The following is a 14454-nucleotide window of genomic DNA, read 5'->3' as shown; positions in this document are numbered from 1 at the left end:
GATAGAAGACAGTAATACCTCCAGGAAGGATTTATCCCATGTAGGTTGCCTGGCCATGACCACCAGCATATATGCAACAGCTGTCAGCTTGCAGGCACACACCTTTTACCTTCTAAACCAAGAATGCCAGCCATCCCATGCGCAGTCCCTCAGCAGGCCCCTGAGAACTTGTACATTATCCAAGTTTACTTCTGCTGAAAGGAGATTGTACCCCTCCTTGCAGAGTGGCATGCGACCTTGGAGCATCCCAGGAGTTGCTACTAACAGGAGCCTTGCTAAAGAACCAGAAACATGAGCTCGTACAGCACCACACAGCTATAACCTAGTGCTTCATCAACAGCAGAGATCCCTATATTAACTGGTCACAGCTTCAATCAGACCTAGTGCCTCAACACTGCGTATGGAAGCCAGGCTCAAGAGCTACAGAGGCTGTTAGCTGTAAGACAACCCTCTTTGTTGCTGTAAATGAGTCAGGTCCAGCATCAGGAACCTGGCAGATGCTGCTCAGGAAGTCTGCTCCGCACTGCCCATTACCTCTGCTCAGCTCAGGTCCGCACCCAGGGCTTCCAACCAGATCACCAAACCACACTAAAAATAGCCAGCTCACAAAACCAGCTCTTGGCTCTAGCCACTCCACCCTCAAAGTACAGAGACTAACTATACTGTCTTCTGCAAACAAAAGGAGAATTCACTCCTCCATCTATTTATAAGCTGCTTATTCACAGCTTGCAAGCACAAGTTCTTTATAGATGAGGAGCTTAGGGGAAAGAGAGTATGCTTTTTCTGGTTCAATGTTCCACAGAGCCCGGCACCCAACTTGGTCATTCCTTCACCATCTGAGGTTCTTCCTCTTTCTTTCAGCTCTCACATCTAGTCTAGTGGCTATCTGGCCTGCCAACATGCAGAACATGATGCAATCCCACTCCCGTGCCACATTGAGAATGCAGGCTTGCTGGTAGAGCCAGGCATACACCAGGTGTATTCTGGTTCAACTAGTATAAGGAATCTTTATATTAATATAAAATTTTTCTATCTTCTTTGCTCTGCTTCTGACTCATAGCATATCTAGAAGACCAAAGTCATCACCGGACACCTTGTCTAGGCAAGCGTTCCCAGCTCTTGGCTATGCTGCAAAAGCAGCAATAACGAGAACAACAACGGAAAATGTTGGGCTAAAGACCAGATACAGTCTCCCTGCCTTGCTGTCCAGACCCACACAAATGCCTCACTTTATAAGAGCTCCCACTGCTGCTGCCTGGCTCCTGGCAGCTTCTCCAGGCTTATGATGGAAGTGTCAGAGAAGTCTCTGAAATCCACCACGAAATAAGCAATCCATTAGTTCACCTTCCACAACTGGCTTAGTGAGTTGCCTGCAAGCCACAGGCTCGTTGATGAATACAGTAGATATCCAGAAGCCAAAGATAACACCTGCTAACTAACTATGTTATTAAAAAGACAATGTTTATTAAAGATTTCCTGTCCAAAAGTGCAAAAATAAGTATTAGTAACATCAAAGTGATGGATGTCTCTACAGCATTTGTCCACACTTACCCACAGGAACTTCAGCTAGGCTAATGGCTCTGCATTTCAAACCCCAGAAAGACTGGGACAGCAAAACCTGGAAGCTTTCAGCTAACAGACCTAGAGAAACACTGAGCCTTCAGCACAACAGATGGTGTGAAGGCAAATGTGCTGGCTTTAAACCCAGCCAGCTCCATCAACAACTAATAAGTGGCAGAGCCACCTTCAGCAGTTCACCTGCACCTTTGGGTGGCCAGCCTGTGCTGAAGCTATCATTACAGCACTTAAAGAGGCACCACAGAGATACTGGCTCATCAGTACCACACCCACACCAACCCTATGCCAAATTCAGCCTGGTCTTCCTGGAGGTGGGAGAATGGTGTGGGACCAGCTGAGCACACCACATCCTCTCAGCCAACTCCCTGTGGTGGGCTGCCTGCAGGATGTATATTCTGGTAACAGAGCTCCTCCTTTCTAAGCCAGGAAAAGACTGAGATCCAGAAAGACTGCTTGGAGAGGTCTGTCTTTCCCTTTGCAGATAAGTAGCTGGATAGGCAATGCTATCTTTTACAAGAGTACTTGGTGGAGAAAAAAGAGAATGGAGTCTCTTGGTCAGCTCACATTGGGAACAGAGAGTGAGTGGAGTTACCCATCAAAGTCACTGCTGTGGTGCTACAACATCTCTCAGGGTGGGACCATCCAGGAGGGACTCCTGAAGGCTCCTAAAGCATCTGTCAGATAGGGATGTACCACAAAGCATCTCTCCTGCATGACCACATCTCTGATGGGATGACTTCAATTCCTGCACGAAAAGAGCTGTGTCACTGGCTTAGCAAATCCTTGCAAAGCCTGGGTCCAACCTGAGCAATTAGATCCCACTACTCTGCGTTGTGAAACACTCCAAAGGGCATTTCAGCTCTCCAGGAGGGCAGAGCAGGGAAACATGCCAAAACCAGCCTCCCAAGGGAAGAGTTTCATTACTAAAGAAAGACTAAAGCAAGCCTTGTTTGCTGTGTGCTCCTGAAAGGTATTTGGCAGATAACATCTGACTGCACAGAGCACAAGCCTGCTTCCTTGCCCATTTTAGCATACTATCTCTAACCTGCAGTCAAGCATTTTCAGATGGGTTTGTCCATCTCTATTCTTACCACCTCCTGGTATTCTTTTCGGCACATAAAGCCACAAACTAGCAAGAATGTCAGCTCTAAGAGCTGGCAAAACATATCCCCTGAAAAAAAAAAAAAGGCAAGTGAATCTCTTGCTTGTTTAATCCCAAGGTGACAGTGCAGCTGGGCTTGTCCTCTTTATGCCTCTTAGGAAAAATAGTGGGTTTTACCTAATTCTGCACTTTGGGTTGACATATTTGAATTAGGTGGAGCTAAGAGTCCAGAAAACTGCTCTTAATTTTGTTTTTCCTCTATTTATATGCAATTCTTATGCAATTTTTGCACATTTTGACAGTTACCTGTTCACAGCTAACCTGAACTTCTGACTAAGAAGTCTTAGAAGTCACAACACTGTGCTTGATCAGGCTTTTACACCCCAAGAGAGAAGAAAAAACTAAAACATTGGGACATGTGATTAAAACAAGAGCAAAAAGGTGGCTCAGAAGGGTAAAGCCCTTTGACTTGCTTTTGTAAATAATTTGATTTCAAGTATTGGGGGAGGGGGTGTGGAATTAAAGACTTGTTAAGCATTGATCAAGGTTTTCAAAGTTCGGAAAAGCAGTACAACAGGCCCTGCTGACTGCATAGACGCAACCAGTCCTGTTCCATTTTCACACATCACCAGTCAAAAAAATCTAATATTGGACCCAAATATATCAATGGCTACTCCATGCCAGCTTAGTAGGCCAGCTACAGTATTTTGTCCCTACCCTGCTTTGATCCTATCTATTAAAGAAGCCTTTGAAAATCATAACCATAGGAGCCTTCACAGGGTTAGAAGAGCTCAGACCTTTAATATCTGCACACCAGTTTGGAGAGAAGGAACAAGTGCAGAGCCATGGAGGATCTAAAGCCAACACTATCTTACATAGAGTTCTCTAGCCAAATGATAGAGCTTCTTCCCTATTTAAAAGGATCCTGGAACAGGGAAGAGTGGACTACTTTAGTCCTCTGTCCAGAGTTACATGACAAGCAGGCATTTCCTCAATTAAAATACGCATGGATTTTAGTTTCTGCAACTGCTCCACAGGCTAGAAGAGGACGACTAACTTTCTCCCACTATATTTATTTATGCTCCTCAGGTTGGAGAGAGCCGTGTACATTTGACCACAGCATACACTCTCCATTTATACTGGCAGGTGATGAATATAACCTGAATCAAACAGAGAACACTACACACCCTCAGCACACGCTCAAACATTGTGCAATCAAAGAATTATGTATGTATCCCCCACCCCTGCCCTCGACAAGGTAAATCAAAGCAGTTAATTATCCTTAGGGGCTCTGTCGTATCAGGCTTCAAAGTTGATAATTTCCCTGCACAAGAACACAGGCTTAGCTTAAAACTAAAAAGCATGCACATTCTCCCCATTGTCCCAAGACTGTAAAGTTGCTGTGTGTTGCTTAAAATAAAACACAAAGCAAAACCAAAACACAACGACCCGCATTATCTGTGCTTCTCACATCATGTCAGAATGAAAAGGCTATACTGTATTATTTCCACCCAAAATTGCATCAAGGGTACTTCACCAGTTCATCAAGAAAGTTGTGTCTGCAGGGCCTGCCAGAGCTGCTGACAGGAGTCACAGCCAGCAGGGAAAAAGAAGTGGCTACACCTGTCCTCATGCTCCCCTCTCACTCAGCACCAAAATGCTGACCCCCATCTCCTGGTTATAGGTAGTAACTTGCACTGTCATCCACTTGCTGAACTTTCAAAGAGAAATATTGTTCTTTTCCCAGTGTTAGGGTGAGATACCCTACAAGCTATTTTGTTATCTTCTTTCCTTTCCCGCCCCTGCCCTCCCTTAAAACCTCCCAGCTTGTGATGGCAACAGAGAGTTTAACCAGAGCAAGGCTACAGATGCATGGACTCATTCCTGCCATCCCCTACACCCCTATCTACCCATGTGCCAGCATTTCTCTCACACTTGGGCTAGAAGCTCCTGGTTGCAAGGACCGTCTTTGTCCCTTGCTGTTTGCACAGCACATAGCACAGAGGCCTTCACACACTGATAGGCTTCAGGTGTTTTAACAGTACAAACAGGAGTTTTGCAGTGCCTTGGGGATTTCAAACAGCCGGCCTCTCTCAGTCCCCACTTCTCATACCAATTCTGCAAATGGGCAGTGAATGTTTGTGCAAACCACACCGATGTGCGAGGAGATCAGAGCTTGCTTCAGCCAGAAAGCATTCCTTGCAGTTAAGGTCCTTGGAAATTCCATTGCATAAGGAGTGCCCTGGTAAATCACACAGTGATAATGGCTTGAACCTAAACATTCATCACTGGCATCATCAGTTAAGACTTGTGTTTTAGGGGTGCACAAAATATCCAGCCCTCTCTTATCTACAGAAGATAAGTCTCATTTGCCTTGGAAATGGAACTTCAACCATCTAAGTGAATCCACCCAGAGAAGTTTTTGGACTGCGGAACAAGCAGTCAGGATAAGAGTAAAACTCATTATGATTTTTGCCTTTGCTGTTTTCAACAAAAGTCCTCACTCCACAAAGCTGCTCTCTAGCCTGCACCAATGACAGGTCATCTCACAGAGACTCCCAGTGCCTGCTTTTTGCTCATCTCCATCTCCTCTCCTCCCACTCCTGGGGCTCACCTGTAGTCATGGGTGAGCGTGACACAAGACTCCTCCTTCCTCAGTCTGGCCAGGAGCGCTCCACCCTCCATCTGCAGCCTGACCAGCCGTGCATCTTCAAGAACGTTCTTCATCAACTGCCTGTAATTCCTGAGCAGCACAGCTGCCTCCTGGAGGGATCACAAGAGTGAGATCAGCAGTTACTGCAACCTACATGCAATGAGGGAACAGGCAAAAACCAGCACCCAACCCAAAACACACGCAAACCCCATCTCACCTTGGCCCACTCTAGGAAAGAGGGAGGCTGGTTCCCACAGCTGTTTCTCTCAAGCCTGCCAAGTCCAAAGTGATAAACAGCACTCCTCTTGCTCTCAATACGTTCACCCCACAAGGCTAAAATTGTAACCCAATTCCTATTGTTGTCATACTCCATTTGCTGGGCCTGGAAAGAACAAGCTTTCCAGCCTCATTTTCCATTCACAACTAGCTCCTACTGTTCTTAGAGCCTGGACCTCCACGGCTCCAAGCTGTGGGACAAGATGCTCCTGAAGGCTTTGTAGATATACACATGTATGGAGGAAGACCCAGAGAGGCCACTATGATATGTATCTTCCATTGCTTTACTGTTGGGACCCTCAGGGCAGAGCTGGCAGCAATTTCCTACCATGTCAAGGGTACAGCAGCTTCTCAAGAGTGGGGGAATATGTTTGCAACAAAACAGGCTTGGTCTTTGTACCCTCCTCCTCTTGCCCACTTCCAAACTTCTGGAAGCAGCAAAGCTGGAACTACAGTACAGCCTTTGCCTGGTGAGCATGGTCTACGTTGTCACTTAACTTTATTGCAGGCCATTCAAGCCCATCTGGTGTGGCACAGCCTGAAGCAGCTGCTCAGTACTACAGACACCACAGCTAGTACCAGCTACAGAGCTGTGGAGCTGCTAAGCGTGCACTCCAATGCTGCAGCAAGCACCCATCACCAACAAGCATAGCTGAAGATATCATCTCCTGGGTGACACTGATGGATCAGGGAACCAGCTTCTACACCCAGTGGGGGCTCTATCACTTCACTTGGATTAGCTTCTACTAGTCCTGTTCTGACAGCTCCGCAGTGACACACAGCACTCAAAACTCCACTACTACAGCTTGCAAATACAAAGCTACAGCTTTTCTACAGCTATCCAGCCTTCTGCTCTCTTCTGTTTCAGACCCACCTCTGATAGGAGGTGAGGGACATGCTTACCTCAGCTCTTTCTGGTAATTTTCCAGATTCCACTTTATGAATAGCTCCCTGGAGGAAGGCACAAGCACCTTGGCATCCTTGTAGCAAATGTTCCAGCTTCTACAAGAAAAAAGGACCAAGGCAGGGATTGTTGTCTCATGGCTAACAGGAAAGCTGTCTTTTCAGCTTGCAGAAGGTTTAAAGTACAGAAATCAAGAGAGGATCAAACACGTTAACCCAAGTTTTCAATTATACCATTTGGTGAGGCTTCATCAGCAAAGAGAGGCATCACACTATACCAAGGCCTCTAAGCAGACCTTAGAAACTTGCATGCTCATGGCTTCTATGGGTCATGCTTTACAGGAAAGAGAATGAGTCCACTTATGTCCCACAGTCTTCTACTATTAGTATTTCTTGTAACTTTCCACTAAGATGAATCACTATGCATGAATTCTAGAGGAACAAAACCTAGAACAAGCAGCTGGAATTTCTCTACTTTAAATAATTTCTCTTTATATTAAAAGCAGTGTAAATTAGAGATTAGGAAACTGGCAAGCTTCCACAATTAAGTACCTTAAACTACTGAAAAAATCTGAAATCCCTCCTCTCTTCTGGTTTTAAAAACAAAACCAAACAAACCTAACATTTCACAGGGGTTCATGAGACAGTACTTTTCCTAAAAGTCAGTAATATAAAGCCTAAATACTGTCAGATGCCACTGAAATCAGAGAAGGGAGAAGCAGCTATTCCAAAACAACCACACTCAAAACAAAAAAGCAGCTGTGTGAAGCTCTACTGAACTGAACTCCCTCCTCCCTGGAGTGCTGGAACAGCCTCAGCAGTGACAGATTAGCAGGCAGGATGCAGGTGAGATCACTGGGAGAGGAAATAAACACTATTTGCCACATAGCTGCAGATCTAAAGGGGTTGAGCATATGGGTCATTATCACACACAGTACATTGTATAAATAGGCAACCCATAAAGATTGATTCCTACACTAACTCCCTTTGGTAACTTCTGCATGTTTGTGTCTTGCATCTTAACAAGAAGCAGTCTCCTTCCTTCACACTCCTTCCTTCAAGAGTTATGCTCCTGCACAGACAGAGGACCTCAGCTCTCATGCTTTTCTCAACTCTGCCCAGAAAACTAATCCATAACCTCTTGCAAAGCTTCTCTGCTTCCTCACTGACAAATATACCTCAAATTCAGTCCTAGGCGCCGACATTAGATTTCTCTACCTCTACTACATCAGCACGGGTTCATACTACTATTTTTAGATACAAGTTTAAAAAAAGGGTTCTAAAGTAAGTTGGAAAAGATAAGTTAACATTTAGCACATGCTAATCCTAACTACTGAAGCTTGCCGCCACCAGCATAGTGGCATTGTCAATGATATCTTAACCTGCTTCAAACGCTGCAGTGTGGCACACAGCACTCTGGGCAGTGAGGTCAGAGCCAAAAGACCACTGAATCTTTTGGAAGCAGAGGTGATGGTTCTGTCATCCACCATGGTGAGCAAGTCAAACAACATGAAGACAGCCAATTTTTGTGCAGGTTTACAGAGATTTAATCCTGCCTAGTCTCAGCATGCCAAATATCTCTCAATACAGCTTTTAGAGATTCAACAAGTCCATGATCTACAGGACTTATGCTCCCTCCACAGCATGAGTGTCCACAGAGTTGCATATTGGTGCCACAGATACTACTCTTGCAGACTTCTGGCAGTCTGCACATACCATGCTGCATGGCCAGCAACATCTGCAGTCCTGACACAGATCATCAGTGTGTGCTGCATTGGTGGCTGCAGCACTTTCTTACTGGTGCCTGCAGCACCCTTTGTCAAGGCTACCTTCTTTGTAAACTGTATCAGGATGCTGCAGCTTCACCCCTTCTATCTCTGAGGCTTAACTTGGGTCAGCTCAAACATTTCCACAGGGTGGTCATCCTCCCTACATCTTAGGCAGGTTCTAATCCACACCTGGGTACAGTTCCACGACTCTTGAGAGGAGTGCAAAGGCCAAAAAGGATCACAGTACCTCAGTACTGTGCCTCAGCAAAGTATACTCAAAACAGCCAGACAACAGAGAGAAGGAACAGATTGCTGGTACTGCCTCGTACTGTTATCTTACTCCTAAGACTCACTGAACTGCGTATTTCTTTTGATTCCTTGCTTCATGTGGCCAGCTCTCAAAGAGGAATACAATGCTGCCCCACGCTGAAACATCATTATATTTTTAGTTTAGGTGCTTTTTAAAGAGCTCAAATTTGATGACAACTTTGGTAAATAAGTAAATTATATCTAAAGGAGGAAAAAAGATGTTCCTAAAAGGATCTCATTATCAGGAACTTCCAAATTTTAGCCCTGCCAGGATTGCAGTTTTTACTAAGGACCTCTTAGCCTGGTCTGGGGAACCTGCTCCAAAACCAGCTGGATCTAACTAGTTTTATTATGCTCGAGTTCTTGACTGTGAGTTCAAAGGCAACATGCTACTAACACCTTTTCCTGAGATTAGCATAAGAAGTGTCTGCCCTTAAGCCTCAGAGTAGAACCAGAAGAGAAGTGCCACTGTCTATCACAACAAAACAGAATTCTGTTTCTTCCTTCCCTCCAAAATATGATCAAATCTGAATTAATGCAGTTCAAGCAGATGGGCTAAACTAAGTTTAGTTCCTGCAGTCATGCTAATAGGTCACAGTGTGCATCAATTCTATGAAGACAGTATTAGTATTCTTTTGATAACAGATTCATTTACATACAAAGCTATTACAGGAACCACTGCCTTTTAATGCTTGTAGGTTCAGCTGTTGACAAGCTCCTCTTGCTTCAACTCTGTTACCATGCCACTTCTTCTCTCAGATACCAAAGAACACAAGACATCCTACTCACCATGCGGAAGCTTAACCAGTCCCGGTGGCAATAAGGGAAGGTCCCATCCAGTTCTATAGGGAGCTGTGAGCTGTCTATGTGCTTATGGAGGGATTTCATGGAGGTGAGAAGTTCAAACTGCACAGAAATAGAAGAAATAAGAGCACATTTGCATTAGGGTGTGAGTATTGAGCAGAGGCAGTTTAACGAAAGACAGCACCCTTTATTTCTTTATCTATCTTGCACAGAAACGAAGTACACAGCGTATGCTCCAATATAACTACAGTATGAAGGGGGGAAAAAAATCAATTCAATCTTAGAGCAGCCTGCTATACAGCTTAGTGGGTGAACCTTGAAGGAGTGCAGGCCACAACACGCTGTTTCACCAAGCAGAACATCTGTGATGGAAATCTGACAGTAGCCAGCCCTCTCCGGAGCCAGTACCTTCTAGTATAAGCAGAGCAACTCCCTCATATGTTCCCATGTTGTGCTGAGATTTGTATTCATTTAGAAAGACTGAGAGGTTAAATCCAGCCCCCAGCTTCCCCATCTCACTTCCTGGAAAAAATAGCCTAACAGAGCAGTGTCTGCCCTATCCCTCAACTCTCCACTCATCACAGCAGCTATCTGCTCCAAGTGTTTCCTGGATCATGACGCAGAACTTGCCTTTTGTGAGTCTGTAAGACTTCAGAGCATTTTTATACTCACAAGAGAAACAGAAAAGTGCTCCTGCAGGTACATGGAGGCCAGCCCAGACACCAGGAACTCAGGTGGAAACATTTAACCCCTCCCCCACACTAAAGTTTCCACCTCCTTACAAAATACTGATGATGCTTCCAATTCCTCCCGCATGCCCGTGTCTTTGTTAGCCTTTGCTCTGTCCCTCCTACACACTTTGGATTTGCTCGATGTGTTTAATGTCTTCTATAGCTCTCCCTGCATGCACATGCCTGCAGCCCCCTTTCTCATTTCAAATCCCTCTGCATGGGGGCAATGAGGAAATGGACTAAGAGCATTTGTTATTCTTCAGCCTTTCAGGGCAGCACACCACACACAGAGCAAAACTGATGCTATCCACAGTATCTTCATCCACAGGAGCCAAAAGGGAGGTCCTGGCCTGCTCTGAAGTCTATGGGGTTTTGGCAGGCACAGAATTTCAGTCCACTCTTGTAGCCTGTAACAGTCTTAGAGCAGAGAGAGATGACTAAGATGCAGTCTGATGCTCTGTTATTCACTAACCACAGACAAGAGTGGCTGAGAATCTACATTTCTTATACAGCCATGGAATACCAAGGCAGATTTACATCCAGTGGGAGTGTTAAGTGATGTCATGATGATTTTCCCTCCTCCATTAGCGCCTCCTGTTAGTCTCCCCAGACATTTCAGCTGCAAAGAGAACCTCACACACATTGACACCTCTTCTTCCCCCTCTTGCAGAAGTCTTAGCCACCGATAGCAGCAGCTATGAGGAGAGGAAGCATGAGGTATCCAAGATGCAGGAGGGCAACAAGTACCTTCAAAGGATGCAGTTCAGGATTTAGCCTAATGTGATCTCTTCCTGACCAAGGGCTTCCTCCCTTGTTAAGAGGAGAATGTGAAAAGCATCTCTATTACTATTAATTGTTCAGGGCTGCTCCATACAGCTATCCATGCTCCCAACAAACCCCCTGTGCCTTGAATGCCACAGCAGACTGACATAATTATGGCGCAAATGTCACTGATGGACTTGGCAATAAACACAGCATGACAGAGATATGTTCAGCTCACAAACTTTACAACCCTATAAATACCATACCCACAATAGACCACAACCATAAAATACAGAGAACAACTAGAGAGATTTCATCTGAGGATAACCATACATCAGTGGACAGAGACCTCGCTGTTCAGAGTGTTAAATAGAGGATATCAAGAGCTCCCCAGCAACCCCTGCGTAAATGGTTCCATTACCTGTCCTGCTGGTGGCTTCTCCATCCGAAAAGTCAGGTCTCTTTCAACCAGAATCAGTACTCCATGAATACAATGTGGATCCATGTCCTACAACAGAACAGAGCGCAAATCCATTACCTATCTGCCTGGGATGCTAGGGAGAATGTACCATACCAGGTTTGCACAAGAGATTGCAATTTATCCTTCAAAGGCAGTTACGAAGCCTAGAATGTAAGTCACCAGGTATAGGGAAAGCCATTCTACACAGCATCAAGGCTACGTCGTTAAGGTAGCTTGCTTCAGATCAACCAGTCCTGCAGTATTTACGGAAGCAATGAAAAAGGTCAGGTCTGGGCTGCACTAAAAAACCCCTGCCTTCTACACAGGGAAGTTGGGGGGGGGGGGTGGGGGGTGTGTGTGTGGAAAAAATCCCAACACAAAGCCAAACAGAACCATATTCAATGTCCAAGTTTTTTCTTGATAACTTTCCTGGTCACTCCTAACTGAAAGGAAGTTATTTTCCCCACAGTGCCAAAATCATTGTCTTGTCTTTACTTACTGCCAACTCACAATCAAGGACTTGCATCCTGTTGCTACTGTTAAACCAATATAAATTCCATATACAGCAGCTGTAGTTCAAATGTGATCCAGGAGCAGCTCTCCAATTACAGAAGCACTCTACAGGGAAGTGAGAAACAGGCATAGAGAGCAACAGCAGGAAGAGGGAAACGTAGTAGAAAGATCCAGATCATGGAGACAGGGACCACTAAATACATGATGCCTGGATCTGGACAGCAAGAAGAACAGCTATTTGAGCTGTCATTCCACATGGTTAAGAGAGAGCCATCCCATCCAGAAGTATCCTAGATGGGCTTTGCCTCTGCAAACATCTTGGAAACCATCAAGCAACAAATCCTTTCCCGTACAGCTCAAGCTGCAAAGCACCTGCCACATAGCAGGCCACGACAGCAAGTGAACCCTGTTCAAATAAATCGCTCTAGCAGTCTTTAAGGTTAAATATCCAACATGAATGGCAGAGCCAGAGTAGAGAACCAAGTGCACCAGCAAAGACTGAGCCACCTAACCCAACACTGAGCCCACTACAGCAATTAAGAAACAACGCCAGCACAAGGAGACCCAATTCTGCAAGCGAAAGCAGCAGCACATTCCAGAGCAGAGGAAAAGACCTTGCTCTCTTCTAGTCCTAAAACAGGATCCCTTTGAACTGGCAGAAAAAAAATCCCAGCTGAAACACCTCCCAAAACAGTGAGGGGTTTCTCAGTCTTGTCAAATACCTTTCTCCAAAGCAAATAATTCATGCTTGCACTGTTATCTGCACACTGATCAAAAGGCCAAAAAGAATTTATTGCATAATTAGGCTGTATTAGGTAAATACTAAAGCTCATCTGAAGAGAGGCTGGGGAGGTATTACAGCTGTATCAGCCGCTCTGAATTTGTCTGCCAGAAAGTACTGAAGGATGTAGACTAGCCACAGTTTCAAGGCAGTTCATGGCACTACATAAATTTATTCTTTCACAACCCCTCTTCTACTCCAGCAGTCATGAGACATGCAATGTGAGTGAGGCATAAAGGTAGTGATGGTGTAACATGAGGTTACAACAGCAGCCAAAACTCTCGCTTGTTTGTCACTGCCGAAAATAGAGACTGCAAAACCATTCACAGATAAAGCTGTCAGGAGAGAAGTTCAAAGTTTTCCAATCCAAGAATTAGTCATATTTCGAAATAAATCAATTCTTTTTCACCACATTTTTTTCTTTAAACAGCTGAAGATAAGTCAGTCTCATCCATCACTGATGGAGCAATCCAAACAGGATAAAATGGTTTACAGGAGTGCCTCAGGAGGTAGGCAGAGCTGGAAGCAGTAGGATGCTGCTCAAGGAAGCTTTCCTGCAGCTTTCCACACAATCTCTTACCACCTTTGCTAACAAAACCAGCTATCTGGAAGCAAAGAAAGAGTCCCACACACATAAGTGAACTCCTCACCTCCCAACACAGGCACAGTGTGGACGGCATAGAATAGAGGGGCATCAACAAGCGCTCAGAGAGCACTAGGGTAAGTACCCATCCCTTTACTACTCTTCTTTAAAAGGAGAATTAGGTACTTTCTTCCATCTTTCTCAGACTGAAGTTTCAGTCTTCTGGCTTCCTGACCCAAATGGAAGTCCACAGCCAGACTTAACATCCCTGGCACAGTTTGAAGCACAGGGCTGCCAGGAACGCCTGTGCAGATGGGACAGTACGCAAATACTATGTTCAATCTCAAAGTGACCACTTTGAGCAGTAGGAGGTCCCTGGTCTTCAACATCAGACAAAGGTCCTCTGTATTTCTGCAGTAACAGGGCATGTAAATACACCCACTGAACAGAAAGTTTGCACAGAAATTTCCTGCTTTGAACTGCTACTGTATCGCTGTCTTCATAAACAGACTCTTCCCTTCCCAATCCAACACACAGATGCAGCAGATTACAGGATTAAGAGTGTGCACTGATATGCAAAACTCAAAAGAATCTCACTCTATAAAGACTCAGGCAGAAGGAAATCCCAGATACCTGTTTACTGAAGGCCAGTGCACACATTCCACTGTGCATGCCCTGCCTGTGCATTGACCAAGGGATTGGCCCAGCACTGCTGAGCAGCGAAGTTCCTCTGAACAGGCCCCCCAGCACAGAGCTTACAGGTGACCTGTGACCAAATATCATAGCAGCATTTACCTCTGCAAAAACCCTTGCTCCAAAGCATCATTATAAAGCTTCCCACAGGAACAAGCATCGTCTATTCTTGCAGCACATACACACTGCACATTTCCCTTCACCTCCACGCAGAGCTGCCAGTGTTCCTCCTTGCTCCTTCCTGTGTTAGCTCTGCTGCAGCTCTTTATTCTGCCCCTGCTCCCAGTGCTGTCTGGGACAGAAGAATTTCCCAGCCACACATAGTCTAAAAAGGAAGGGAGAAGAAAGTCTTGCAGAACACAACTCATTCCCACCCTGAAGGCAGAGTGGATGAGAAGCTTTCACCAGTTTACTAGGTGACTCTAGACAGAGCAGCTGACAGCCTCCCAGTGCTGTAGGGAAAGCTACCTGCAAGTACCGGAAGTTGTCTATTAGCACTTAAAAAGTCTGTTCACGCATTTATTCCAGAAAGATGGA

The 14454-nt window shown here is 45.2% G+C and overlaps 1 protein-coding gene across 4 annotated transcripts in view; it reads right to left on the bottom strand.

Annotated features, from left to right (window-relative positions):
- PLEKHG4 (pleckstrin homology and RhoGEF domain containing G4) overlaps nucleotides 1-14454 on the bottom strand; it is an 87973-nt gene that overhangs the window by 36885 nt on the left and 36634 nt on the right. For all 4 annotated transcript variants that reach the window (XM_075101852.1, XM_075101853.1, XM_075101851.1 and 1 more), the window contains 4 exons: nucleotides 11309-11395; nucleotides 9380-9496; nucleotides 6513-6611; nucleotides 5295-5443 (listed from right to left, as the gene is read on the bottom strand). In XM_075101852.1, coding sequence (XP_074957953.1) covers nucleotides 5295-5443; nucleotides 6513-6611; nucleotides 9380-9496; nucleotides 11309-11395 — 452 coding nt within the window. The remainder of the gene's footprint in view (nucleotides 1-5294; nucleotides 5444-6512; nucleotides 6612-9379; nucleotides 9497-11308; nucleotides 11396-14454) is intronic.

The sequence above is a fragment of the Phalacrocorax aristotelis genome, chromosome 8, assembly GCF_949628215.1.
Source record: "Phalacrocorax aristotelis chromosome 8, bGulAri2.1, whole genome shotgun sequence".
Classification (NCBI taxonomy): domain Eukaryota; kingdom Metazoa; phylum Chordata; class Aves; order Suliformes; family Phalacrocoracidae; genus Phalacrocorax; species Phalacrocorax aristotelis.
Note: the sequence above shows the minus strand (reverse complement) of the source record. Positions and strands in the feature narration are given on the sequence as shown.